The following is a 26,659-nucleotide window of genomic DNA, read 5'->3' as shown; positions in this document are numbered from 1 at the left end:
ATAACGGGCCCCGCACAGTCCTCCATACAGAATAACGGGCCCCGCACAGTCCTCCATACAGAATAACGGGCCCCGCACAGTCCTCCATACAGAATAACGGGCCCCGCACAGTCCTCCATACAGAATAAGGAGCCCTGCATAGTCCTCATACAGAATAACGGGCCCCCTATAGTCCTCCATACAGAATAACGGGCCCCGCACAGTCCTCCATACAGAATAACGGGCCCCGCACAGTCCTCCATACAGAATAACGGGCCCCGCACAGTCCTCCATACAGAATAACGGGCCCCGCACAGTCCTCCATACAGAATAAGGAGCCCTGCATAGTCCTCATACAGAATAATGGGCCCCCTATAGTCCTCCATACAGAATAATGGGCCCCACATAGGGCTGGTGGTTCTTGGGTCGCGGGTCAAATATAAATCACCCTGCGGTCCAGATATGGCCCATGGACGACAGTTTGACATGTATGCTGTATAACATCAGACTCAACTAAACCAACACACTTCTTAGTTCACAATAGATGCATCTATACCAACTGTAAAATAGATACATTGTAGGTAAAAAATAAATTAAAGTTAAATAGCTTAAAGGGACAAGTGACTGAAAATGCAGCATACCTGTTGTAAACTGAGGATGAGTGTCTTTGCGCATTGGATTTTATCGATCTGTCGGGTTTTACTCATAGTTTCTTTTATGATGTCTCCATAGTCATTATAATACTAAGAGAAAAAAATATTGCATTAGTATCCTCAATACAAATATAGAAAAGTAGCTTTATGACTAGAGCTGTGAATTATTATGACAATCATTGGCAAGGAAACAAGGATAGATGCCACGAACAGGGCAAAGCCACATAATGATGGTCTGCGTTATGCAGCAAAGAATCATTCGGTTTTACCAGTTTTTGAACACCTGGCTTGTACAGGAATATAACGGCACCCCAACTCAAATTAATTATTCTTGCAATTTATTTCTGGTTGTTGGTCTGACTGTGGTTAAATTTAAGGGAACATATACAGAAATGCAAAAGTACAAGATCAAAAATGTATTAATTGGTTTATGTACGTACCCTCATGTACTGCTTGAAGATGTCAGCTGCAGTATTCATTTCAACCACATTATACACTATGAGCTTGCAGTATGCTGCAAGAAGATTTCGCCTTTTGTGTAATGCTTCGATTTTACTAGCTTCATCGTCTTGTTGGCCATCTAAAAACAAATGGGGAAAAAATTGAATTGAAAAAAAAAATCAAGGGTAAGCAAAAGAGCAGAGAGCGACTACTTTCATTGCTCTATAATCCAGTACGGATATTCGTATGCCCATTGCAGGGGGCGGTATGTAGACCCATACACAGCCAGCAGTGATGCGAGGTGTGCTGACAGCTTTCTATTATAGTCAGCATTAACTTTACAGGGATTGTCCAGTGGAAACACGCTATGACCCATCCCGACCACAGGAACCTGTACCGACGGCAGGAAGGAGGGGCCACTTTTATGACCGTTGTAGAATAGAGTGGCAGTGCACAAACTTGATTCCCACTCCACTTATTCCCAATGGGGCTGCGCTTTTTTTATGCCAGCCCTATAGAGAATGAATAGCATGGAAGTCTAGCATCCAGCCTCCCACTCCATTTCGTAACAGGGATAAAAATTCCCCATTTTGCTGATCGGTTCAAGTCCCAGCAGTCAGACCCCCATCGATCAATAAATCATCACCTATCCTGAAGATAGAGGTAATTAATTTTCATCAGACAAGCCCTTTATCTTAACATTTGAACAACATTTGTTATTCTGTGGTAACGGACCAGAAGAGAACAGTAATGAGCCTTGGGGCCCAGTACACTGTAGTTTTCCTTCCTTAACCAAAACTTGCTAGCTACTACCTATTGCATAGTGGAAATAACCGGTAATCCGGTACTGTGAGCACATCAGCTGTGAGTTGGGCACGCCTCCTGGCTGTCTAGTTTACAGCTATAGGTGCTACCTGGTGCCACTTTACTGTAGACCAGCACTGTGCACAGGCTTACAATTCCTCTCCGCCACTTTTAAATGCTGTAATCTGAGTGGAGCTTATATTACCAGTAGTTACCGATGAACACTAACTAGGTCCAGGCAAAAAGTGTTGCGGCGCTGATTTCATCCAGAAACGTACACTCACCACTGGATGAGGTCCTCACCGCAGCCCTGGAGCCCAGCCCTGATGATCGCTCACTGGTAATAACTCTGATCTGAGAGTAGCAGTAATGTCATTGCAGCTGCTGTGCTCAGATCACAGCAATAACCGTGAGCGCTCATCAGCTCTGGGCACCAGGGCTGTGGTGGGGACCCCATAACGCAGTTAGTACACGTCACTTGTTGAAATCACTGCCACAGTGCTGGTGCCTGGACCTGGTGACCACTCACTATTGTGATGTGACCACCGCAATGACATAACTGTGGCACTCACATCATAGTAATTGTCCGCTGAGCCGTATGCCTAATCCTATTATGTCAAGAAAGAAGGAATTCTGCGGTGTTAGTGAAGCGCTAGAACAACTAGACAGGGGATTAGGTTATAACACACAAACCTTTTATTGTTTAGTACGCTCTCTAACGCCACGACGCGTTTCGATAGCAGACGCTATCTTCCTCAGGTAGATCTACCGCAGAATTCCTTCTTTCTTGATTGCTGATCTCCCCTGTGGAGAGCGGTGGAAGCTGCTCTGTTTACAACTAGCCTACTACAGGACCTGCCGTGATGTCATTGTGGAAAGCCCACTTCGGTCACACGGTCCAGGTCATGTGACCGCTGAAGCAGACAGAAGCTCCCTACAGCAGTTCCTGCTAAGCTGCGGTCATCTTACAGACTCCCACCTGGAAGCGTTTTCCCTTGTTGTGCGGGGCTCCTTTGCACAACAGGACCAGGTGAGTGGTCACAACATCTCCCCCCTTCACCCCCCCCCCCCCCCTCCAAACCTCAGGCTCTTCACCATTGGCGCTCCTACTGTTTTTGTTTTCCTAATCCTATTATGTGATACAGTCTGCTCAGCGGTGTACCGAATCCTATTATGTGTGATATACGCCACTGAGCAGTGTTATATAATTCTATCATGTGTGATACAGTCCGCTGAGCCGTATATCTAACCCTATCACATGTGATACAGTCTGTGTCTCTAATCCTACGTGTGATACAGTCCGCTGAGCCGTATATCTAACCCTATCACATGTGATACAGTCTGTGTCTCTAATCCTATGTGTGATACAGTCCGCTGAGCCGTATATCTAACCCTATCACATGTGATACAGTCTGTGTCTCTAATCCTACGTGTGATACAGTCCGCTGAGCCGTATATCTAACCCTATCACATGTGATACAGTCTGTGTCTCTAATCCTACGTGTGATACAGTCCGCTGAGCCGTATATCTAACCCTATCACATGTGATACAGTCTGTGTCTCTAATCCTATGTGTGATACAGTCCGCTGAGCCATATATCTAACCCTATCACATGTGATACAGTCTGTGTCTCTAATCTTATGTGTGATACAGTCCGCTGAGCTGTGTAATCTAATCATGTGTCATACAGTAAACTGAATCCTATCATGTGATATAACGCGCTGTGCACCTAATCTTCTCATGCGTGATACAGTCCGTGGAGCCATGTATGCAATACTGACTGCTGAACGGTGTAATTGCTGTGATCTCAGCGCTGCAGCCACAATGCTATGACTTCTCCGCTCAGATCTCTGAAAGACCTATGAGCAGAGTAGCAATACCAGAATCAGGGCTGCTAGCAATCCTTGGTGACACGGTCCATATTCTAGTATTAAATTGCAGTTACCAAAAAAAAAAGGCCCTGCACTGTGATCCTCAACTTCATTCTCCCTTATCCATCTGCAAACACCCAGAAGGGGAGGGGAGAGATCAGTCACATACGAGCAGATCCCACCCACATTTACTGCAGAGGTAATGCCTGCTAGCTGGACACTAGGTTTTCATGGTAAATGGCAGCAGCTGATGTCCCCTAGTGTTTAAAAGTTGAAAATATCAAAACTTTTCAAATACATTTTAATGGTATAAAATATAAAAAAAAAATGTATTTAAAAAAATTAAAAACACATTAATGCTTTACCTTTCTTTCAGATGCTAAAAAAACTTTTTTTCAGCCACATTCTCTTTAATAGTATACAAGAATATAAAGAAACAGGACAGTAACGCATACTGAAATGGCGCTGTTGTCCTTGGCTGCCAATAACACAGGATCTTTCATTTTTTTCAGAAAAGATTAATAAAGCTGGGCATAATGGTTGCTACTAGCAACTAGGCAAGCTCTCCGGTTTTGATAAATGAGGTTTATTACCCTGGAACTGAAACGTTTCGACTGAAGACATCATTTATGCATGACTGCTCCATGCTACCATTACATTCTCATTAGCTGTGTAATCTGGGGCACTATGTAGCCACTTACCTGTACTGCAGTTATCGTCATCTTGGTCAATGAAGACATGATCCAAAATAAAGCTTAATAACTCCGACTGTAATGAAGAGTCGGGGGAGTACACAAGTGGCTCTAAATTGTCACGGCCCCCAACTACAATCTGGTGGCTAAAGATCATCAGCACATCAGAGAGAATAGTAAACGCCTGAAATAGAAATCATTTTAACACAAAAAATAATGCATAAAATATTCAAAATGTTCATGTCCAATTAGATAATATGCAATAATTGCGATCAGACCATGCTACAACAGCATGCATACAGCATTATGCAAAAGTCGGCTAATCGGCGCATGTGCCTGACACTGGCCATAAATGCAGTGTGTCCCTAGCCTTAGCTCAGTCATCCTGCTTTACAGCACACATTTGGTTTTAAGGACATGAAGTGTAAAATCATTAAAGGGGTATTCCCATCTCCAACATCCTATCTCAAGAAGTAATAGGTGTAATAATAAAAATATTAGCGAATACCTCCAATTAGAAATGTAGTATAGTTCTCCTTATTTGCTATATCACTTTCCCCATGCTCAACATTTCAGTAGCTTAGGTAAGACCACTCATATAGGGTTAGTTAGTTAGCAGTTAGTGGTCGTAACCATGGATACCTAAAGCTACTGCAATGACCTGCAAATGGGGTGAGGGACATAGCGAATCAGAAGAAATATACTACATTTCTAATTGGAGGTATTTGTGAATATTACTACACCTACTACATAATGGGATAGGAGTTTAGAGATAGGAATACCTCTTTAAGACAATGAACAACATAATAAAGTTAAAAGATCTATACTCATAGTAGCCAAACCAACAAAAAAGTTTGTAGTTTCACTAATATGAGGACTGAGAGCACTTATTAGACTTCATGTTTAACATTACTTGTTGACCAAATTATTTTGTTCACATATTTAAAAGGAATCTGTCAGCAGCATGATGTCTGGTCTGCATGCTGTCATTTTAGTAAAATCACAAGTTTTCTCTGCTGCAGATCTAGCAGTCCTCTGAATGCTGAGCTCTGTATAACCCCGCCCCCACCACTGATTGGCAGCTTTCTCTGTACACTGAACATTGACAGAAAGCAGCTAATTAGTAGTAGGGGTGGAGTTAAAAAGAGCATTTGTTTAGGAGGCATGAGACACCTAGTCCTGTAGTGATCATCTCCTGCTGATAAAATACTGATTAAACAGCTAAACACAGCCTAGTTAGTGACATATCACTGGAATTAGGCTCTCTATCCCTACATCATGCTGCTATCGGATTGTATAGTACAAATCTGCTGAGATATTCCCTTTAAGGAAAGGAACCTGGGTCTCTTAATGAGACCAAAAGGTGGTACTGATGGATTCCCTAATGACAATATACCCTAGCTCAGCTAGAACACTGATATAGACAGTCACATATCAAGTATGTTTGTGTATTCAAAGACATGGAAGTAGCAGTTTTGTGCTCTTTGTGAAATTTAGCTTGCAAAAGTGGGTAAAAATATAAACAAAGTTAACTAAATAAAGAAGAAGAAAAAACTTTGTTTAACATTTGTTATATATTTAAAAAAAAAAAAAAGCATTTTTTTTTTTTTTTTTTTTTTTTATGAACCTAGGAAAACGTATATTATATTATATTTCGGTAAACTCTTGTAAGTCCGCGTTATTGCCCACAGCAAACAGCAGTAAAGCTCTACGTGTATCCTTGTTATGCTACCGATTGACTCAACTTATTTTTCTGATTGCTTTATCCTTTTACCCAGTATCTGTTATGACAAAAGACCAAGGTAGAACATCAAAGGGAGGTAGGAAAATAACCACTGGAGAATAATTATTTACAGACATAACCTAAGGGGGATCAGGGACTTGTATTCTCTTACTGAAGTGAATGACTAGAACTACAGAATATCTTATTCCAATGATTACAAACCTGTTCTTTTACAGCAGTGTGCACATTGGTAAGGTAATGTTGACAAATTTGGCAAAATACCCTCATTTGTCTCTTTAACGTTATTAGTTCCTCCTGTAAGAAAGTCATTAAATTAGAATAAAGAACACTGAAAACACGCAAAAAAAAGACAGGGGTGAGAGGGCACAAATTAGGAAATACCTTTGTTGAGCCAGTCTCTGATATCTTTGCCAGTTGCCAAAGAATGATATAATGGGTACACTGTAAAGCATGGATGACGATCTGACACAGAAGAGAAGAAGATGAGATTACTAAAGAATAATCTAAAGAAAAAAAAATGACCATAAAGTGAAGTGTAAGAAACTGACCTGCTCTGGCATGTCTCCATTTTCAATGCCAGTTTTTAATAGCTTGTAATTGCTGCTGAATAAGTCCCACCGGGAAAGATCGTGTGCGCTGAAAAATGAAGAAAGTTTTGTCAATGTTTTCTATCTCACTTTTATTAATTTTCAGAACTTTAACACATAATCCCCACGTATCCAATAAACACCTTCATCATCACTTGTTCGTAGGTGCCGATATCAAAACAGAAAAATGGGTGAAGCTGGTATGTATGAAGTGAGGACCTTGTCATGAAAGTGTTCTGTAAATGTCTGCCATGTTGTAACGAAAAGTCTAGCCCAGTGGACACGATTCATTAACACTGGCATTTTATACCCCAGTCTTAATGAAGGGATCGCTGGAGTAAAAAGCGTCTAATTCATTAAGAGGCGCACAAATTAGGAACAGCAGCTTACACCTGCCGTGCGCCTCTGCCAGAAATGTTACTCAGTTAGTGACTGGATCACATTCCCAGTGTCATTTACACCAATAAAGTGTTGTAAATTTTGGTGACATTTCCATGCGGGCCCTTGTCCTGTCATAGCGTTGCCCACTTTGGCATAGCTGGTAGGAAATGGGGTAACACCAACTTTGAGTTGTGCAAATATTTCCAGATATTTCAAGGAGTTTTACACCAGGAAATTGGTGAAAACACAGCGATAAATCAGGGCCCGCCTGTCTATCAGTAGTATAGCATTCAGCCAGTCCATACAGCACAAAAAAGGTAATATACCATTGTAAATATGAGGCCATGCAAGAATATTTCCTTAATGTTGTGGTAGCATAGCCCCAGAAGTAAAAACCGACTAGATCAGCCTTGGTAGATTTTCAGCATAGAGTACATAACATGTTGACAAATTTGCTGGTAGATGATCAGAGATCTTACATGTATTTTATAGATTAGATAGTAAAAGAAATACAAAAGGATTAGAAATTTTCCTATTAGAAGATCTTAAATCTTGTACTTCATCTGCTTTTCACATGAACAGGACGGTTTACCTGAAAACTATCAGAGGCTTCAGAGCATACTTAGAGGAGCAAGGTCCAGAAAGTTTTGTATGTCCCACTAGTCGCTAAAAGTCGCAGGGATGGCTTCCTGTAAAGTCTTACTGTAGTTTGTAACATGAATGGTTTGTTTATGAAGTGTAAGCAAAGATTGCAGATAACATTTCTAGGATGAAGGGCACCCAGAGAGGTCTACTTAACTCAAACATGCATTTGCCAAGTGTATGCTTTAAATGTGAATAAAAATGCACAGTGATGAAAACATACTTATGGAAAGCGGTTATCCTTTTCAGTGTAGATAGCACTTGATATGCGTCGTCCTCATCCGGTTCTTCTTCCTAGAAATGATCATTAGAGAAAATAATTATTTTCATTTCTTCATATTGATATTTCAGTACACCTGTGAAAAATAGTAATTTAAAAAAAATACCCTGTATTGTGGCAGGTGGTTTTATATCAAAATATAGACTGACCAATTGATGGCAAATTTCCATGACCTATAAACTGAATGTATTTTGAAACCGAAAAGCATAAAACAGATCCGCCTTGTGTTCAGGTGAATCAGGGTTGCTAGGATTTATCCTAGTATAGTAATAAATAAAATATTAAAAAACACCTAGGCAACTGGTTCAACATCAGGAAAGTTCAAGTGTGACAGGCTCATAGGCTTAAAATGGATTTTCACTCAAAAGCATCCTCTCCTTGGTTGTAAGGTGAAGAACAATGGATTGAAGACCCCGTTCTAATAACTGGTGGGGTAAGTCCTAGCGATCGAACATTTATCACAAACAATGTGGAAGATGATAAAGGTTATCGTGGGAATATCTTTTTAGATTTCTTTGTAAAACTTCCGCACAACTATCTCCACAGCACTCACAAAGAAATCCTTACTACTAAAATTAATATTAAATACAAACCTCCTGCAGGAAATCCTCAAGGAGGCGATTAAATTTATCCACCAGTTCGTCAATTAACTGACTCTTTGCGATGTCGACTCTGTTAAATATTGTGAACTCCTCATTACAGAGGGCATGATAGGTTTTCGAGCAAACTTCTAAGACATCCGTGTCCGTGTGTTTTTCTACAATGCTGCGTATCTGGCGAAGCAGTGCTTCCAAATGCTAGAATTAAAATAAAAACAAAAATACTGTTATAATAAATATCACTGATAAAACACAACAAAGTTTAAAAGTTTTTTATGTTATTATAGCCAAGCTACACCACACATACCCATGTATTATTCATACACACAAAAAACTAATGTATACACTCACAAAGTCCAGAGCTCAGCAGTTAAGCTGCTTTGGAGGACTAAAAGTGATGACGCCAAATAATGACATTGATGTCGTCAACTCAGTCTAAATATCTTACTTGTAAAGGCTTTGGGTTTGTAACTTCACTAAAAGTGAAAAATCATACATGCAGTTTTTCTGGAAGTTTTGGAGCCAAAGTCAATTAGAATTAAACATAAAAGAAAGACTTTTATTTCTTAACCGGCTGCAATTCTCGTACTAATATAGCGGCAAGATAAGAATAAAGAAAAACATAATAGATTTCAGCACAGCGAAAATTAAGTGTAACATTAAACACTCCACTAATATTCTCATGTCATGTCCCGATATTTTGCTGCGGTAAAATACCACCAATCCAGCCAAACAAAACTCCTGATTGAACAAAGTGAAAAATAGTTACCTTTTCTAGACGCCCTGTTGTATAAATTTCCAGGTCAAAATACTGTGGCAATTGCAGAAGATTAGTCACCTTCTCTGCATCAACAGAATACTACGTAAAAGAAAACACAAAATTGTAAATGCTAAATCTTTTTTTTCCTCACCACATTCATATTCAGAACACGGATGTTGTACTGTAACATTGTTTGCATTTATGGCACGAACAAATCAGGATAAATACGATAGTACACACTTTTGCTAAAAGCTGTGGTAGGGACACAGCAAAGAGTTCTGTAAGGCGAGTCTTGTCATCCAACTGGGACTTCTTTTCTTTAGCGGTCAGCACCTAAAAACACAAGGACGCTAAATATCATCAAGAATTAAAAGTTTAGGAACTTTGTAGAATAATATAGGTAAAAATCACTCCTAAAAACATCCTGGCAAGTTAATTGGCCATATAGGAAATTGTCTCTAATGTGCGTAAATATCGCTATAAAGTTTATTCCTGTGCAGATTAAGTTAGTGAAAAACAAATATTAATATTTATGGAGGTTCTGTTAAATGGGAAAAAAAGGAAACATTTTGGATTTTCATGTTAGCTATTCCAATAATTGGAGTTTCCCAAAACTTTGAAGTGGAAAAAATGATCAGTGGGGGTTTACTTCAGACCGGCAGGACCTGGAAATAGCCAATAAAACAGAATGACGCCTCTGCGCACTGTTTACATCTGGCCACTGCCGGGACTGGTAAGAAATGGATCAGTGGGGGTGCAGGGTGTCAGACCCCACCAATGTCATAACAGCGGACAACACCTTTAAGAATCACGACTACTGTACCAACCTTCCAACATCCTGAAGTTGCTACTGACACATAACTAAAAATATCAAATTGCACAGAAAGTACAGAACAGACAAGACTTTACATTTACTGCAATTTTTAACCCCTTCAATCCCAGGTGATTTTAGCCATATCGGGACTTCAAAGTGTGTTGAAATTGCAAAAAAAAAGTGCAATTCCACAATGGTTTTAGTTTTTTTTTTAATTTACCATGTTCACTATGTGGTAAAACTGACCCCACAATATGATTCTCCGCTTCGCCCGCGGCTGTTAAAGGTGTGCGAGCTCGCATCAAAGTCAGAGACACGACTTTTGCTATACATGCACGCCAAAAGTCATGAAGGGATTAATAAGCTATGTATAAATAAACTGCTATGAAAAAAAGTGATAGTCTACCCTTTTTCCTGTTCCTCTGCCCACTGGAGGGTGGCATTCAGCAGCTTGGCGTATTGTGCACAGCAAAATTTCAATCAGCGCACTTTCCTGGCGGTCTGTAAGTGCTGCAGGACAAAAAAAAAATGTTACTTGCACATAATATATAATTACATACAGGGCCTAAATAAAAAGGGGAAAATCTGGTTTAGGCCTCTTTCACACTACATTTGAGCCTGCTTTGCTGTCAACAATGGGTGCTTCGATCTGTAGCCCAAAAAAAAATCAGGACAGAACCCTGATATATCCATTCAGTATAATGAGGCAATTGGAGGCCAAAGTCTGCAACATAGGGCTCCCTTTGACATTTTTTTGGGCAGTTCCCATCTTTTGCTCTGGACAAAATAGCACAACCTGCTGTATCAGGCATAAAAGACTGACACTGCCTAAATAACAAATGGATCACAATGTTATAAACTTTGGGTTCCATTTGCCTCATTAAACTAAATGGTGCTGTTAATCCAGTTTTGCAGGACTTCAGATGGAAGCCCCTGAACAAGATAGCCAAAGAGGCAGTAACGGAGGGTGAAACCAGCTAAACTATGACCTCGAAATTTGTACAAAACTTTAAATTGCTTAATTTCAAGTACAAAGCTGAAAAAAGTAAAAGTAGATTTAATATATCACATGTCCAGCAATCTAAATCAGACTTTTGCAGCTTTTAGACAATGATATTAAATTTAAATGTATTGTCTCAGTGTTTCTTGACTTAACTAATAAATACCAGATACTGAAATCATTTTCTTTTTCTATCTAGTGTTAACTTTGTGTGATTGGGGATTTTGTGATTGTTGATTATATCTGCACATGACTATGGAGGCAGCAATCTTGCTCAAGTTGCTGCTCTGTGAACAGAAGTTTACAGAATTACACAGCAGCCACATGGTCGTAGCCTCTTGACTTCCATGGTAAATTGCTGTACGCCTGCCCTGTGACCTATGCAGAGGGAGAGGTAGAGAATAAACTGTGGTTATGACGTGCGGTCAGTGCTCTAACCCTCTATTACCTGCCTCCTACTTTACAGGTGAGACCCTTCACTGTAATCCTGCTTGTCATAATGAGAGGACTGCAGAAATAGGATTTATACAAAACAGAATGTGTTTGTCTACCATTATTTTAATGTTGATAAAAATAAATGTTTAACTGAAAAATTATGTAATTTACTAATGATACATTCCCTCTAACACCAATATTCACGTTTGCTAAAGGTCACAATTTCATTTTACATTACTAATAGAACAGATTGTGAAATATCTGCAAAAATATGACAGGACCTTCAGTGGCAATATGTAGGCTGTGTACACCTTCCCAACCATATTGTAGTTGGCAGATGCATCTAAGTCCTCGTGCACATGACCGGATTTTTGGTCCGAATGTGATCCAATAAAATTGGATCGCACTTGGACCAATATTATATTAGGGTGAACATGCCTGATATTTTCCTTGGACAGAGTCGGTGCAAGTAAAAAATAGCTGCATGCCAGAGTCTGATCTGATATTCAGATCACACTCAACCATGCAAGACAATGAGTACATGGAAACCATTGGACTGCAGTCGGACGACATCTTACTGCAGTCTGATTGCAACAAACTGACAGAATGGAGGAAATGGAGACTTTTTTTCTCCTCATCCAAGAGACTCTGATCACACTCTGATCACACTCTGATCACACTCTGATCACACTCTGATCACACTCTGATCACACTCTGATCACACTCTGATCACACTCTGATCACACTCTGATCACACTCTGATCACACTCTGATCACACTCTGATCACACTCTGATCACACTCTGATCACACTCTGATCACACTCTGATCACACTCTGATCACACTCTGATCACACTCTGATCACACTCTGATCACACTCTGATCACACTCTGATCACACTCTGATCACACTCTGATCACACTCTGATCACACTCTGATCACACTCTGATCACACTCTGATCACACTCTGATCACACTCTGATCACACTCTGATCACACTCTGATCACACTCTGATCACACTCCTCATCTGCATCTGCCCTTATATGAATCAATTCTGGAAATAGTTGTCACTGAAAATTTCAGACAGTTTAGTGTTTACATCTCGTACACAATCCTGTCTCCATGACAAAAGACCACAAACAAATCACATGTAGTCTGATCCGACAGCAAGACTCCCTTCCATCTGTCCCGTGTTCCTCACTACCCTACAGAACATATCGAGATGTAGCTGACATATTGATGGGGATAGGACTACAAGACTATCTAAGGTTTTTGTGTAGTTTGCTACGATGGAGATACATCGGTCTGTGCACAAGATGTAGAAACAAAATAAGATCATTTAAAGAAGATGAAGTACAAAGTTGCTTATTTCTCACGTAAGCATGAAACAACCTTTTTACAGAAGTACACACTAGGAAAACTGAAGATCCACTGTGGAGCACTTACCTTCCTCGCCATTCAGCGGATCATCCAACAACAAGCTATTCATACACTCCCAATCCTTCAGTAACTCTGTAGCACAGTCCCACATACTGTCTACAAGATACGCAGCATGTTCATGCAACTAGAAAGAAAAATAGTAATCTACAGTGAGACAAAGAATATATATATATATCAAATGAAAACTATTCACATAACACTTGTGAATCTTTATAATAAACCAGAAAAATCCTTTAATATTTTCGACATTTCGTCCTCTGAAACACTCCACCATATAACAAATTATTATACCTCACTCTCCAAAAAGAAAAAGACCAACGTCTTGACAAGGTTGGCATTTGGGCTAAGCCTTCCTCTTCTCTTCAGAATTCCATCATCATCCGGCTCTCTACAACTGAACAGTCTAAAAAAACAAACAAACCACAAAACAGATTTACAATGATGGAGCTGTGTGATGGATTGTTTATTGCGTGATGTTTTTATTGTACAATTTTGGGGTAGAAATGAGGTTTTGATCACGGTTTATAGTGGTTTTCGGGAGAGGTGAGTGATCGAAAAACCTCAATTCTAGAGTTTTGATTTTCTTTCTTATGGATGCTTTTATTGTAGGGTTAACACATTTACACTTTGATAGACTAGACTTTTTTTTTTTTTTTTTGAGCACTGCAATACCAAACAGATTTATATTTTTCATTTATTTTTCAAGGGTTACAAGGAGTAAAAAGATTGCATGCTTTAAATGCCACTGTCAGACAGCGAAATGTAAGGGGTTAAACAGCAGCGATCGGCGCTGATCATTGCTGTTAAATGGAATCCATCATCAGAAAGTAACCTATGGTTGATTGTTTAAATAAGGTTTGTGTGTCAAATGCATTTCTTTTTTTAATTGTGGCAATGCTTTTTTTTCTATATCCCAATCTGTATTATATTTTTTTTTTAAGAAATCTTGCAATTTTTACATTGGGACTCTCTTAGACTCCACTTCCTGTTTCAGGAATTCGCATGGACAGTAATTAGCCAAAATGAACAGACTGTGACCCTCTCTTGTACTGAGGAATCTAATGAGTGTATGCGAAGGTCACTGTGAGAGGGGAGGAGGTGGAGAGTAGGGTCTGCTGTGATATCACCCACTGTGATTATTGATTCCTGTGTTATCAGCTGCGTATATAGCTTATAACCAGTAATTGTGATCTTTCCTCTGATGATAAGGAGTCTACTGAAAACTTTCCCATGACTGTCTAAAAATGCCCTTGTGGCCAGCGTGAAATTGCATGGTTACAATTTTTGGGGGTTTTAAAAGAAAAATTGCGATATGAAAAAAAAATGCCATTTTTTTTGTACACTCTTGAAACATAAAAACCTGATTTAAATGATAAAGCAATATCTGACGATAGCTTCCCTTTAAAGGAAGATGCTGGCAGTGTAAGACAGCCAACATCTGCAGAGTATTGGTGCGGGTTTCAGCTGAGCACCTAACATAGGATTGTCCTACTAGAAGGCGTTTATATATATTTAAGAAAAAAATATATACATAAAACAGCATTAAAAAAATACTTTTCACATAGGAACCTGATTTAAACCATAGAACAAGTTTGGTACAAACTGAAGAAGCACAGTAGAATCAGTAGAAACAATATACAAGTTAAATGCAAGATATTGTTATGTTACAAACAGGGCAACAAGCCTAATGATTATAGCCAGCACAGCATGTACAGAACACAAGACAGAGGTCAAGAGAGGTTTCTTACTTTTTATAAAGAAACTCCCCAGCGGCAACAGCTACGGGTCGATGGGCAGAATACACCAAGTGATACACATTTTCACAGTCTTCAGCAGTTAGAACTTCATCGCTACTTCTACAAGAAAAATCAGCAAAACAAACTTATATACTTGCAACATTAGACAAAAATAAAATGACCTTAAGGGTCCTTCAACTCATCCTTTCCATGATTATTTATTATACAGCTCTGGTAGGGGGTTAAGTCAAGCGGAAAAAAGGGGGGGTGCTTTACTTCAACAGGTCTAGCTGAAGCCCTTCTCTAATACATGGCTAGCTTAGCCAAAAACATATTAAAGTCAGACAAAATCTGATTTTTTTTTTACTCACTGTAAAACCAGAGTCAGGAGCTTTATTGCCTGAACCGCTACATCATACTCCTTGTCAAGAGTCATTGACACAATTCTATCCTGGAAAGAGAAAGAAACTCCTCAGTTATAGAAGACACTTTAAGTAAATTAAAATGTTATTTCATTAGAAGAGAGGGAAAAAAATACCTTGAAACGACTTGTGAACAGCTCCAACTTGGAATTCAGCTCTCTGTTGTAATACAGGCCTTGCAGAGCAGTCAGACATTTCAGGCGAACCTCTCCTTGCTGGAAACAGATTAATTCAATGAAGTAGTATTAATTCAATATTCTCTGTTTACTAGCAGTGAATAGAAGAAGGAACAGAGAAAAAGATTGCTCTATTTTAAATGAGTTGCCCAAACCGTACAACTCTCTACATATATTATCCATTTGAGCATACTTTGTGGCCATTAGTCACAGTCTCAAATAAATTCAATCTGAGTGGTTTATCTTCATCAAAGCTGTTGCAGGAGAGTATCAGCTATTATGTACGGCTGACACACTGTGCGGAAAAATCTTCCTAAGAAGTGTGCGTCTTAAAAGTCGGGAGGCATCCTTTTCTGATAGAGTAGGACACTGACAGAACTGATGTCTTGCCCCCTGCCCGACACTGATCAGTGTGATTGGTGCAGGGCAGGAGAGAAAGGAAAGCCGTGAGAAGCAGGGCTGAATGACCATTCACTGGCGCATTTCTTCATTGGTTTATGGCTAGAACGCCAGCTTTACTTCAGCCTTTCATCTTTTCTCTTTCTGCTATCTGTATCTGATGTAGGTCTGACAATATAAGACTGAAACGTTGTATTGGTGATTCAGGATTGCTAATTGAATGAAGATACCCACTACATTTCTAAAGGAGTGTCAGGTTCTTCACAACTATACATTAGTCAGTGATATAGAAGGGTTAATGTTTTCCTCTCTGTTCTACATTTTGTTTAGTATTAATCATCATGATAATTGCTATATCTTAAACAGTCACTGAATGGATTTGTCATCTTTACTAATGTTATGGGAGGCAGGACTGTAAAATCTCTGTTGACATCAACAGTATGTCACCAGATTTATTGTGACAGGTCTCCTCACTGAGCGAATAATGGGATTTCTCGCCAGTAGAAAGCTTAGGTGACCACAACTGGCCAATAACTGTACCTTCAGATTTAACAGCAGGCTAGATACTTCCATTATATTACTAGCATAAGGGCTCGCATTATCATATTTTTTGGACTAGAGTACGTACCCCAGTTTAGACAGCAGAAAACAGGAAAAACTATTTTCTTATTAATTAAAACTTCCCTGGCAGTATAAAGTGGAGAGGTCATTATCACTAATTTAATGTCCTAGGGTAGAATAGGGAGGTAATAAATCTATGGGTATTGTCTCTCTGCAGTGTGTAATATACAATGAGCTGGATACAGTGTATAATCAGGATATGCAGCGCTGTCTAATAATGAAATTCACTGCAGCAACTACTGCCTTGCTTATTAAAGCTGACAATAATAAGATCCCCAACCTCTGGCCAATTATACACTGCTCAAAAAAATAAAGGGAACGCTTAAACAACAGAATATAACTTCAAGTAAATCAAACTTCTGTGAAATCAAACTGTCCACTTAGGAAGCAACACTGATTGACAATCAATTTCACATGCTGTTGTGCAAATGGAATAGACAATAGATGGAAATTATTGCCAATTATCAAGACACACTCAATAAAGGAGTGGTTCACAGGAGGAGCACTCCCAGAGCCCTGCAAAATGACCTCCAGCAGGCCACAAATGTGCATGTGTCTGCACAAACGGTTAGAAACCGACTCCATGAGGGTGGTATGAGGGCCCGACGTCCACAGATGGGGGTTGTGCTCACAGCCCAACACCGTGCAGGATGCTTGGCATTTGCCACAGAACACCAGGATTGGCAAAGTCGCCACTGGCGCCCTGTGCTCTTCACAGATGAAAGCAGGTTCACACTGAGCACATGTGACAGACGTGACAGAGTCTGGAGAGGCCATGGAGAGCGATCTGCTGCCTGCAACATCCTTCAGCATGACCAGTTTGGCAGTGGGTCAGTAATGGTGTGGGGTGGCATTTCTTTGGAGGGCCGCACAGCCCTCCATGTGCTCGCCAGAGGTAGCCTGACTGCCATTAGGTACCGAGATGAGATCCTCAGACCCCTTGTGAGACCATATGCTGGTGCGGTTGGCCCTGGGTTCCTCCTAATGCAGGACAATGCCAGACCTCATGTGGCTGGAGTGTGTCAGCAGTTCCTGCAAGATGAAAGCATTGAAGCTATGGACTGGCCCGCCCGTTCTCCAGACCTGAATCCGATTGAGCACCACGTTGCACCACAGACTGTCCAGCAGTTGGCGGATGCTTTAGTCCAGGTCTGGGAGGAGATCCCACAGGAGACAATCCACAACCTCATCAGGAGCATGCCCAGGTGTTGTAGGGAGGTCATACAGGCACGTGGAGGCCACACACAATACTGAGCCTCATTTTGACTTGTTTTAAGGACATTACATCAAAGTTGGATCAGCCTGTAGTGTGTTTTTCCACTTTAATTTTGGGGGGTGACTCCAAATCCAGGCCTCCATTGGTTAATAAATTTGATTTCCATTGATGATTTTTGTGTGATTTTGTTGTCAGCACATTCAACTTTGTACAGAACAAAGTATTCAATGAGAATATTTCATTCATTCAGATCTAGGATTTGTTATTTGAGTGTTCCCTTTATTTTTTTGGGCAGTGTATGATGTAAGGGACCTTAGCTAACATTTATACAAGCTATACAATACCCTGTTACGTGCATACTGGGGCTTTAGTGGCTCACAGTTGCATAGCAAATAATAAAATTGATCAGCCTGCAACAGTAATCCAATCTACATTCAGTCCAAGTACTGAGAATATGATGCCTTAATATTCATTTTAATAATTCAAAGCAAAAAAATTATTTTAGAAGTAAGAAATAAAAGCTATATTTCAATCAGATACCTATTGCCTCTTTCCTTTCCCTACATTATAAACACAGACACACACACAGCTCTGCTACATGCAGGTATACACACATACACACTACCACATCTTGCCATTCCTGATCGGGACCTGAACGGAGGCTGCAGGAGCTGACCAGTTGAAGGACCTTCCATAAAATTAATTCAATTACCTTTCAGGTTATGTGATCAGTCACATGACCTGAAAGGTCCTAGAATTATTCGTGTGGAAGAGTCCTTCAGCTGCTCAGCTCATACTGCCTCCATTTAGGTTCCCGTAAGCTTCCTCTCCTGCCCTGCACCGATCACACAAATCAGTGTGGGGCAGGAGGAGAGCAGTCCTCTCTGTGATCGGGAAAGATAAGTTGTCAGCGTCTTCCTCCATCACTGGAAGCTGCCTCTGGACTGGAAGACACATGCATTTTTTAATAAGAAAAACTCTTGTTAAAAAGTATCTTATAGTCCAAAAAAATATGGTAGCTTGTTGATTTTATTCCATCAAATTTCTTTCATGCTAAAATTGTTATGGTATTAAGTTACCTATAACTTAGTATTTTTGTTACTTGCCTTGTCGTGCATTGTCCAGCCCACATATTTTAAATAGCTGTCATTCAGGAAGGCATCACTGTACATTTTCATCCAGACGCCAATCTCTTCTATACATATTGCTCTTATTTCTGCAATAGCATCCCTGAGAGATCAAAAAAAAAAAAAGAAAATGAAAACTTAACGTTTAGTTCCTGGCAGAGGTAATGGGTAGCAAATAGCTCAACATTGTTAGAACCAGATTGTAAAATAGCTTTGGATGGTCAAAGGAAAAGTATAAAGAAAAGGCTGATATTTTTTGTACTATTTATTACTTGTTTTGGCTTTTTTTTTTAAGCCTCAAATACTGCCACAAAAATTACATGATTTCAGCCTCAGATCGAGCTCAGCAAATTCATATCAAACCGGTGTCAAATTCTGTATATGTAGCAAGTGAATATGATGCAGACTTCATCCTTTGCACTGCATACTAGCCTGTGCACATAAGGCCCGGTCCAAGCCGCTGGTGAAGTCTCCATTAGAAGCCTCCATCAGCAAATCCATTAGATTTTCAAGCTATAACTTCACAGTGTGCAGCACTAGTCTTACTGTAAAAGGCCTCTGTTATAAGTCTGTGGTGTTAATCAAGCGACACTGGGATCTGTACTATGACAAATCAGGTATAGCATTATAGCTTCCCATAAGAACAAAAGCTGATACACAGATGCCTAAAATGCCAAGGTAGGTCCATACCAAGCATGTCAGAATAGTCTTAGCAGCCGCCATGTTGATGTTTGGGGTAGCGGTTTATGCCTTAATCATCATTAATTGCCGCATCTCAAGAGTTTATTAGCTGGGATCAGAGTTCTCTCCAATCCTAGCCGTTGTTGTTGGCTGTCATTTTTGAGCCACTAAGCCGGCATAATTACAGCCTCCTATAAAAACATACAGACCTGGGCCACTGCTGTAAATTTACAGCACACAGCAGGAAGGAGTTAATAGTTTATGGGCATATATATTCGCATAGCTAGAAATGACAAGAAATTGTGTTACCACTAAAGAAAGTTTGATAAAAAGATTTAAAAAAAATGATCATACCTGTATCGGTGAACAAAAACACCTTTAAATATTGCATTCATCATATTTTCTATTTCATCCTGATTTTCTTGTAACTATTAAGAGACAAAAAATGTGACCCAATTAGTCACTCAAATGTATATACAAAATGCATACCTTTCCACAGAGCCATAAGGTAAGAGCAGGAGTCTGCAGACGCGTGTGAGTATTTGGAGCAGCATTGTGCAGGAACTGCAGCACAGCTCTACTCAATGTGGCAGTATACACTTCTCTGCACAGTACAATGGTAAAAGAGCTGTAACTGTGGGGGTCCTACTTGTGACATCAAGGATTGTGTTTGATATAAGGTCCATGAGTCAAATTGTAATATCTAAATACAAGCAGAAATATACGGTGATCCTGGCCACATTCACTACGCCACTTGTAAAACAGCTTTTCAACATGCTTCATTGCAAAGGCCAAATAGAAATAGAAGGCATCAAATACTGATGACCTACCAAAAAGGGAGGTCCTCAATATCAAATGAAATGGGGGCTGGCACCCAGCACCTTTAACAATCAGCTGTTATTAGCGCCAGCAGTGACATGATGTAAACTCTGCATTAAGCTGAGCCATTCAGTACACTGCTGACCACTGCTGGAGCCTGTTAACAGCTGATCAGTGGGAGTCCTGTGTGCCAGACCACCACCAATCTGATATTGATGACCTACTTTGGGATTTAATCCTAGTAGAGAACAGCAGGATATATCCTAAATGGAGAGATCATGGCCGATTCCATGTTTCCGTACGTGTTACCTGGCAGTAGGTAAACCCTATCTGTGCTGCTTAGCTCTGGAGCTTCTGCAAAATGTTAGTAGGCATCATTGTATCGGCACCGTTAACTTCATGTATAGAATACAGACATCATAAACAAGCTAGAAGATTAGGGTACAAAGACCAAAGATGTGTTACAACAATATATCAATCCTAACCTCTTTTCGCTTCTGTAGTAAAAGCTCCAGTCTGTCATTGGCTCGTTTTCCAATCATCTTATTCCTTTCTGCTTCATACTGCCGTTGTGTGTTGTCCATGTTGATGCTCAAGTTAAGAGCAACATTAACCAAAGCAGTCATCAATTTCATAGCTAAAAGAAAAAAAAACAAAGCTAAAGTCAATGAAAAAAAGAAATGTCCATTCATATATTTCCAATAACATATTCTGGACTAACCTGCCAATGTGCTTGTATGTCGAAATGCTCTAACTTGTGAATCAGAAAGGCCCGTGAGGAGAGAAATGACCGTGTCCATCATGTACTCATCATAAATGATGCTGTATTGGCACTGGCGAACTAAAACACCAATGAACTCACAAAAGCTGAACTTAAATTTCTTCCATTGTGGACCAGCCATGGTTAAAGGGTAATCGCCACTGTCCTACAAAAACAAAACACTGGATTAACAGCCGGAAGTGAAATGTTGCAAAAGGCAAGTGAAACACTGGAAGATCTACAGATATGTATTGCCCAATGCATAATCAATAAAGTGTTGCATTTAAAGACAGCTTCCTAGATTTATTTTTTATTCACTTGGTTGAAGCTGTTTTCACAGTTTGCTACACAGAAAGCAGGGGAGAGAGTCGCAGAGCAGAGGCCACAGCACTAAAATAGCTGGAAGATCCTATTATCATCAGGATCAGGGAATCGGCAAATGAAATACGGTGGAAAAAGCATCTCTATGGAGTAACGCCAATGCATTAAAAAAAAAAACACCAAAAAAACAGCAATTTCTCCCCTAATCCACCTTTCCTTTTTGATATGAGGTTTTCTCAAATTAGAATTACAGACAAAATAAAAGAAAATACCCAATAGGTCCTTTCTAATGTTGGACGTATTGGTACCTCTGTATTTTGTAGGAGTCCTCACAAGTAGAAGTCGGTCCTAGTGATTGTGGAAGGCACAGGAGCTGAGCCCGGGGCGATTATCACAGGAGCTCAGCTTAACTGATAGTCGAGCTCCTGCTGTAACAGCCAGGGCCATTGCCAGCACAGTCACTGGCTGTTTAACCCTTTAAATGTCATGATCAATAGCAATAATGGCATTTAGAAGGTTGTGAGAGAGGTAAGGGGCTCCCTCTTGCACCCTAGCTGCTCTGCTTATGTGACATAGCACCCACAAACCATGCCAGTGAAATCTGCCCTCCAGTTTGGCACTCCTGCCCTTCTGAGCTTTGCACTGTGCCTCAACAGTAGTTTGTAACAACATATGGTATTCAGGAGAAATTGTGTAACAATTTGGGTGTCCGTTTTCTCCTAATATACCTTTTGAAAATGAAAAACATGGTTAAAAAAAATGTAATTTTTCATTTACACAGCTTAAAGTTCTACAATTCCATGAAGCACCCTTAGGTTCAAAATGCTCACAGCACCCCTAGGTAAATTCCTCGAAGGGTTTAGTTTCCAAAATGGGGTCACTTGTGGGGGTTTCTGCTGTTTGCCATGTCACAGGCTTTCCTAAGGGGACATGGTGTCCATCTATCTATTTCAGCAAAAATGGTGCTCCAAAAGTCAAATAGTGCTCCTTCTCTTCCCCAAACAGTAGTTTTCCACCACATATGTGGTGTGGGAGTACTCAGGAGAAACCACACAATAAATTGTTGGGCCCACTTTATCCTGTTACTTTCTGAAAATGAAGAATTTGAGGCTAAAGCAATATATTAGTTTAAAAAAATGTTTTTTTTCTTTTTTCCCCCACTTCGCATTAATTCTTGTGACGCACCTGAAGGGTTAAACTTTGTGAATGCGGCTTTGAATACTTTGAGGTGTGCAATTTTTAAAATGGGGTCTTGTTTGTGGGTTTTCTGACAGACGAGAAACTTCATAAGTGAAAAAAAAGTTTTGTAAATTGAATTGAAAAAAAAAAAAGAAAAATGGCTGCTAAACATAACTGTTCTAACATCCTAACAAAAAAAAATAATGCTGATGCAAAGTAGACATGTGGTAAATGTTATTAAGCATTTTCTGTGGTATGACTAGCTGTTTTAATAGAATAAAAAATTCAAAGTTCAAAAATTGCAATTTTTAGATATTTTCATAAATAAGCGCAAAACAGATCAACCTAAATTTACCACTATCATAAAGCTATTTCCACATAAAGTGACATGTCAGGTTTAGGCAGTAAGGGGTTAAACATCATAGGTCTCGGCAGCACATCATCTTGTGTAAACTGAACATGTGCTGCTGAGAACAAAAGATCATGACTAAATAGGCCACTAGATGACTGCTGATCCACTTCTATGTAACCAATCAGTAGTCGTGAGTAAGCTATAGTCTACATCCCCACTATACAGTTTACAAAGAGACCGTGGAGTCTGTCCTTTTGGCTAAACCTCGCCACCTAAATGTTACACAGCCAAAAATGGAGCAGATCAGAGGAGACTAACTGCTGTATTTTCTGCAGGATTTCTAGAATTTCTTATAAATTCTATTTTACATAAGAAATACAACATCCCCATGTACTGGTATGTGGCGACCAAGCCAAGGCTAGGTACATTCATGCAATCACTTACAGAAGACCACCAGCACACAGGTCTATAAGTTCACTGCCTGGATTATATATTAGCGCCCGTTAGTCCAGTGTTATTAACAAATATGTATAATTTGCCAGGTGGTGGAGCTATCACGCCAAAATGGTGTCTAGGGTCACAGCTCTAGGGGACATAGGAGTGAAAGGTGTCCAGTCCCAGTAGAACCCCTAAATACTTTCAACTTTTTCAGTTTTTAACCCCTTCACCCCCATTATTTCAATTCTGATCACTGTCACTTTATGAGATAATAACTCTGGAACGCTACAACGGATCCCGCTGATTCTGAGAAGGTTTTATCATGACACATTGTACTTTGTGGTAGTGGTAAATTTTGGTCGATATTTTTTTCGCTTATTTATGAAAATATTACAAATTTGTCAAAAAATGTTGCAAACTTAATTTCTATGCCCTTAAACCAGATCATTATACCACACAAAATAGTTAATAAGTAACCGTTCCCACATGTCTACTTTACATCAGCATACGTTTTGAAACAATTTTTTTTGTTAGGAAGTTAGAAGGGTTAAACGTTTATCAGCAATTTCTCATTTTTCCAAAAAAATATTTTTGTGAGGACATCACATCACGTTTGAAGTGACTTTGAGGGGCCTATATGACAGAAAATACCCAAAATGTGACACCAGAAGTTTATTAACACTTTAGGGGCTTCAGCAGAATTAAAACAAATATGTAAGGAAAAAATTAAAATGTTACTTTTTCCCATCAAAATATTGATTTAGTACTAAATTTGCATTTTCACAAGGGTACACAGGAGAGAATGGACCATACAATTTCTCCTCAGCACACCGATGTCCAACATGTGGTGGAAAAAACTACAGTTTCGGCGCAAGGCTCCGAAGGGAAGGAGCGCCACTTGACTTTTGCGTAAAATTGGCTGGATTAGAAAGTGGGACACCATGTCGCGTTTTGAGAGCCCCTGATGTGCCTAAAACCGTGGACACCCCCCACAAGTGAACCCATTTTGGAAACCAGACACCTCAAAGAACTTACCTAGATGTGTGGTGAGAAGGTGTTTCACAGAATTTAACCCCTTTCCGACGACGTCAGTAATAGTATGTAGCTGTGCCCTGGGACTTATGGACCAGCTACGTACTATCAGGGCTGTGGAGTCGGAGTCGTGGTCGGTGCTCATTTTGGTGGAGTTGGAATAAAATGGACAGACTCCGAAAATATATAATAAATTGGGTACAGTAGTTCAATGCAGAATGTGCTGAGTATTTTTTCATAGGAATTTGGGAAAGTTATGAAATGTCCTATAAATGGCTGTTCTATTCCTGATCTAAGGCTACATTCACACACAGCGTTTTTGCTGCGGTTTTTGAGGATAAGTTTGTCAGCTGAAAAAGCAGATCAGCTTTTTAAAAAACCGCATCACCTGAAAGGTTTTTGAGCTCATAGATAATGTTTTTAATAGCAAAAGCAGATTAGAAAAACGCCGCACAAACTGAGCCCAAAAACGGATCCTCACAAAACGATGTCTGAATGTCATATCTTGAAACCCATTGACTTTGCTGGGATGCCCAGAGTCACTGCAAAAAACGGATCCGCAAAAACGCTGTGTGTGAATCATGGCTGTAGCCCGCGAGGGGCAGGGGGGGCAGCTGCCCCCCCCCCCCCAGAGGCAGGGGCACGCACCTATCAAAACTCATTTGTATGCTGCAGTGCTCCTGTCCTGCACCGGCTCCAGTCTGCAGGGGGCAATCTCCCCTCCTCTGTCCTGTCTTCTGCTGTCTTCACCAGAGAGAGGAGGGGGAGGGGTGCCTGCCCTGCACAGGATTCGATTCCTGGGCCCCCGAGCTGGAGAAAGTGAAAGTACTACTACTCATCTCGGTCACAGGAAGGTAACTAATGCTAATATTGTAGGTGATTATTATGTGCTCTCTGTACAATGTGTGAACTATATGTGCGATGTACTATTTGCTGTCTGTAGCTGTCATCTGTCTATCACACTATCTATCCCTCCATGTATTCATCTATCCCTCCATCTATCCATCCTTTCATTTATCCCTCCAGCTGTTCATTCATATGGCCATCTATCATCTATCCATATATTTATCCATCCATCCCTGTATCTATCTATCTCTCCATCCCTCTATTAATCTATCTATTCCATCTATCCCACTATCCATCTATCTATGACTTTATCTATCCATCATTTCATCTATCCCTTCATCTATCCATCCATATGGCTATCTATCATCTATCTATCCATATATTTATCCATCCATCCCTGTATCTATCTATCGATCTCTCCATCTATCCATCCCTCTATTTACCTATCCATCCCTCTATTAATCTATCTATCTATCTATTCCTCCATCTATCCCACTATCTATCCCTCCCTCTATCTATCTATCCCACTATCTATCCCTCCCTCTATCTATCCCTCTATGACCATCTATCTATCTATTTAAATGTAAGCAATAAATGTGGGAGTCGGTGCAAGGGAAATGAGGAGTCGGAGGTTTGGCTTACCGACTCCACAGCCCTGCGTACTATTACGCATAATGCGATCGCGCCCGTACACAAGCGGGGGGGGGGGGGTGCTGTGTGCAGGGAGCACATTTTTGTGAAAAAAGTTAAATGTTCATTTTTTTCTTCCCCATTCCAAAAATTCCTGTGAAGCACCTGAAGAGTTAATAAACTTCTTGAATGTGGTTTTGAGCACCTTGAGGGGTGCAGTTTTTAGAATGGTGTCACTTTTGGGTATTTTCTGTCATAAAGGCCCCTCAAAGTCACTTCAAATGTGATGTGGTCCCTAAAAAAATGGTTTTGTAAATTTTGTTGGAAAAATGAGAAAATCGCTGGTCAACTTTTAACCCTTATAGCTCCCTAATAAAAAAAAAAATTGGATCCAAAATTGTGCTGACGTAAAGTAGACATGTGGGAAATGTTATTTATTAACTCTTTTGTGTGATATATCTCTCTGATTGAAGGACATAAAAATTAAAATTTTGAAAATTGCAAAATTTTCGCCAAATTTCCGATTTTTTCACAAATAAAAGCAAATGATATCGAAGAAATTTTACCACTATCATGAAGTACAATATGTCACGAAAAAACAATCTCAGAATCAGCGGGATAAGTTGAAGTGTTCCAGAGGTATTACCTCAAAGTGACAGTGGTCAGAATTGTAAAAATTGGCCCGGTCGTTAACGTGCAAATCACCCTCAGGGGTAAAGGGGTTAAAGGGGTTAATGACATTGAGCCGTAAAAATAAAAAATAAATAAAAAACATTTTTC

At 39.9% G+C, this 26,659-nt stretch overlaps 1 protein-coding gene across 1 annotated transcript in view; it reads right to left on the bottom strand.

Moving 5' to 3' along the window:
* The window catches only part of STAG2 (STAG2 cohesin complex component), a 104,479-nt gene that overhangs the window by 10,402 nt on the left and 67,418 nt on the right, over positions 1-26,659 (bottom strand). Inside the window, exons 8-27 of the mRNA XM_073641087.1 lie at positions 21,043-21,247; positions 20,807-20,958; positions 19,857-19,930; positions 18,801-18,924; positions 15,399-15,497; positions 15,232-15,311; positions 14,873-14,980; positions 13,416-13,527; positions 13,131-13,248; positions 10,655-10,758; positions 9,675-9,767; positions 9,444-9,533; positions 8,669-8,872; positions 8,019-8,089; positions 6,734-6,821; positions 6,567-6,647; positions 6,387-6,479; positions 4,451-4,625; positions 1,073-1,212; positions 621-722 (exon numbers count right to left, since the gene is read on the bottom strand). Coding sequence (XP_073497188.1) covers positions 621-722; positions 1,073-1,212; positions 4,451-4,625; positions 6,387-6,479; positions 6,567-6,647; positions 6,734-6,821; positions 8,019-8,089; positions 8,669-8,872; positions 9,444-9,533; positions 9,675-9,767; positions 10,655-10,758; positions 13,131-13,248; positions 13,416-13,527; positions 14,873-14,980; positions 15,232-15,311; positions 15,399-15,497; positions 18,801-18,924; positions 19,857-19,930; positions 20,807-20,958; positions 21,043-21,247 — 2,313 coding nt within the window. The remainder of the gene's footprint in view (positions 1-620; positions 723-1,072; positions 1,213-4,450; positions 4,626-6,386; positions 6,480-6,566; positions 6,648-6,733; positions 6,822-8,018; positions 8,090-8,668; positions 8,873-9,443; positions 9,534-9,674; positions 9,768-10,654; positions 10,759-13,130; positions 13,249-13,415; positions 13,528-14,872; positions 14,981-15,231; positions 15,312-15,398; positions 15,498-18,800; positions 18,925-19,856; positions 19,931-20,806; positions 20,959-21,042; positions 21,248-26,659) is intronic.

Source organism: Phyllobates terribilis, unplaced genomic scaffold (assembly GCF_046119375.1).
Source record: "Phyllobates terribilis strain yellow unplaced genomic scaffold, ASM4611937v1 Scaffold_7__3_contigs__length_470593459, whole genome shotgun sequence".
NCBI classification, from domain to species: domain Eukaryota; kingdom Metazoa; phylum Chordata; class Amphibia; order Anura; family Dendrobatidae; genus Phyllobates; species Phyllobates terribilis.
Note: the sequence above shows the minus strand (reverse complement) of the source record. Positions and strands in the feature narration are given on the sequence as shown.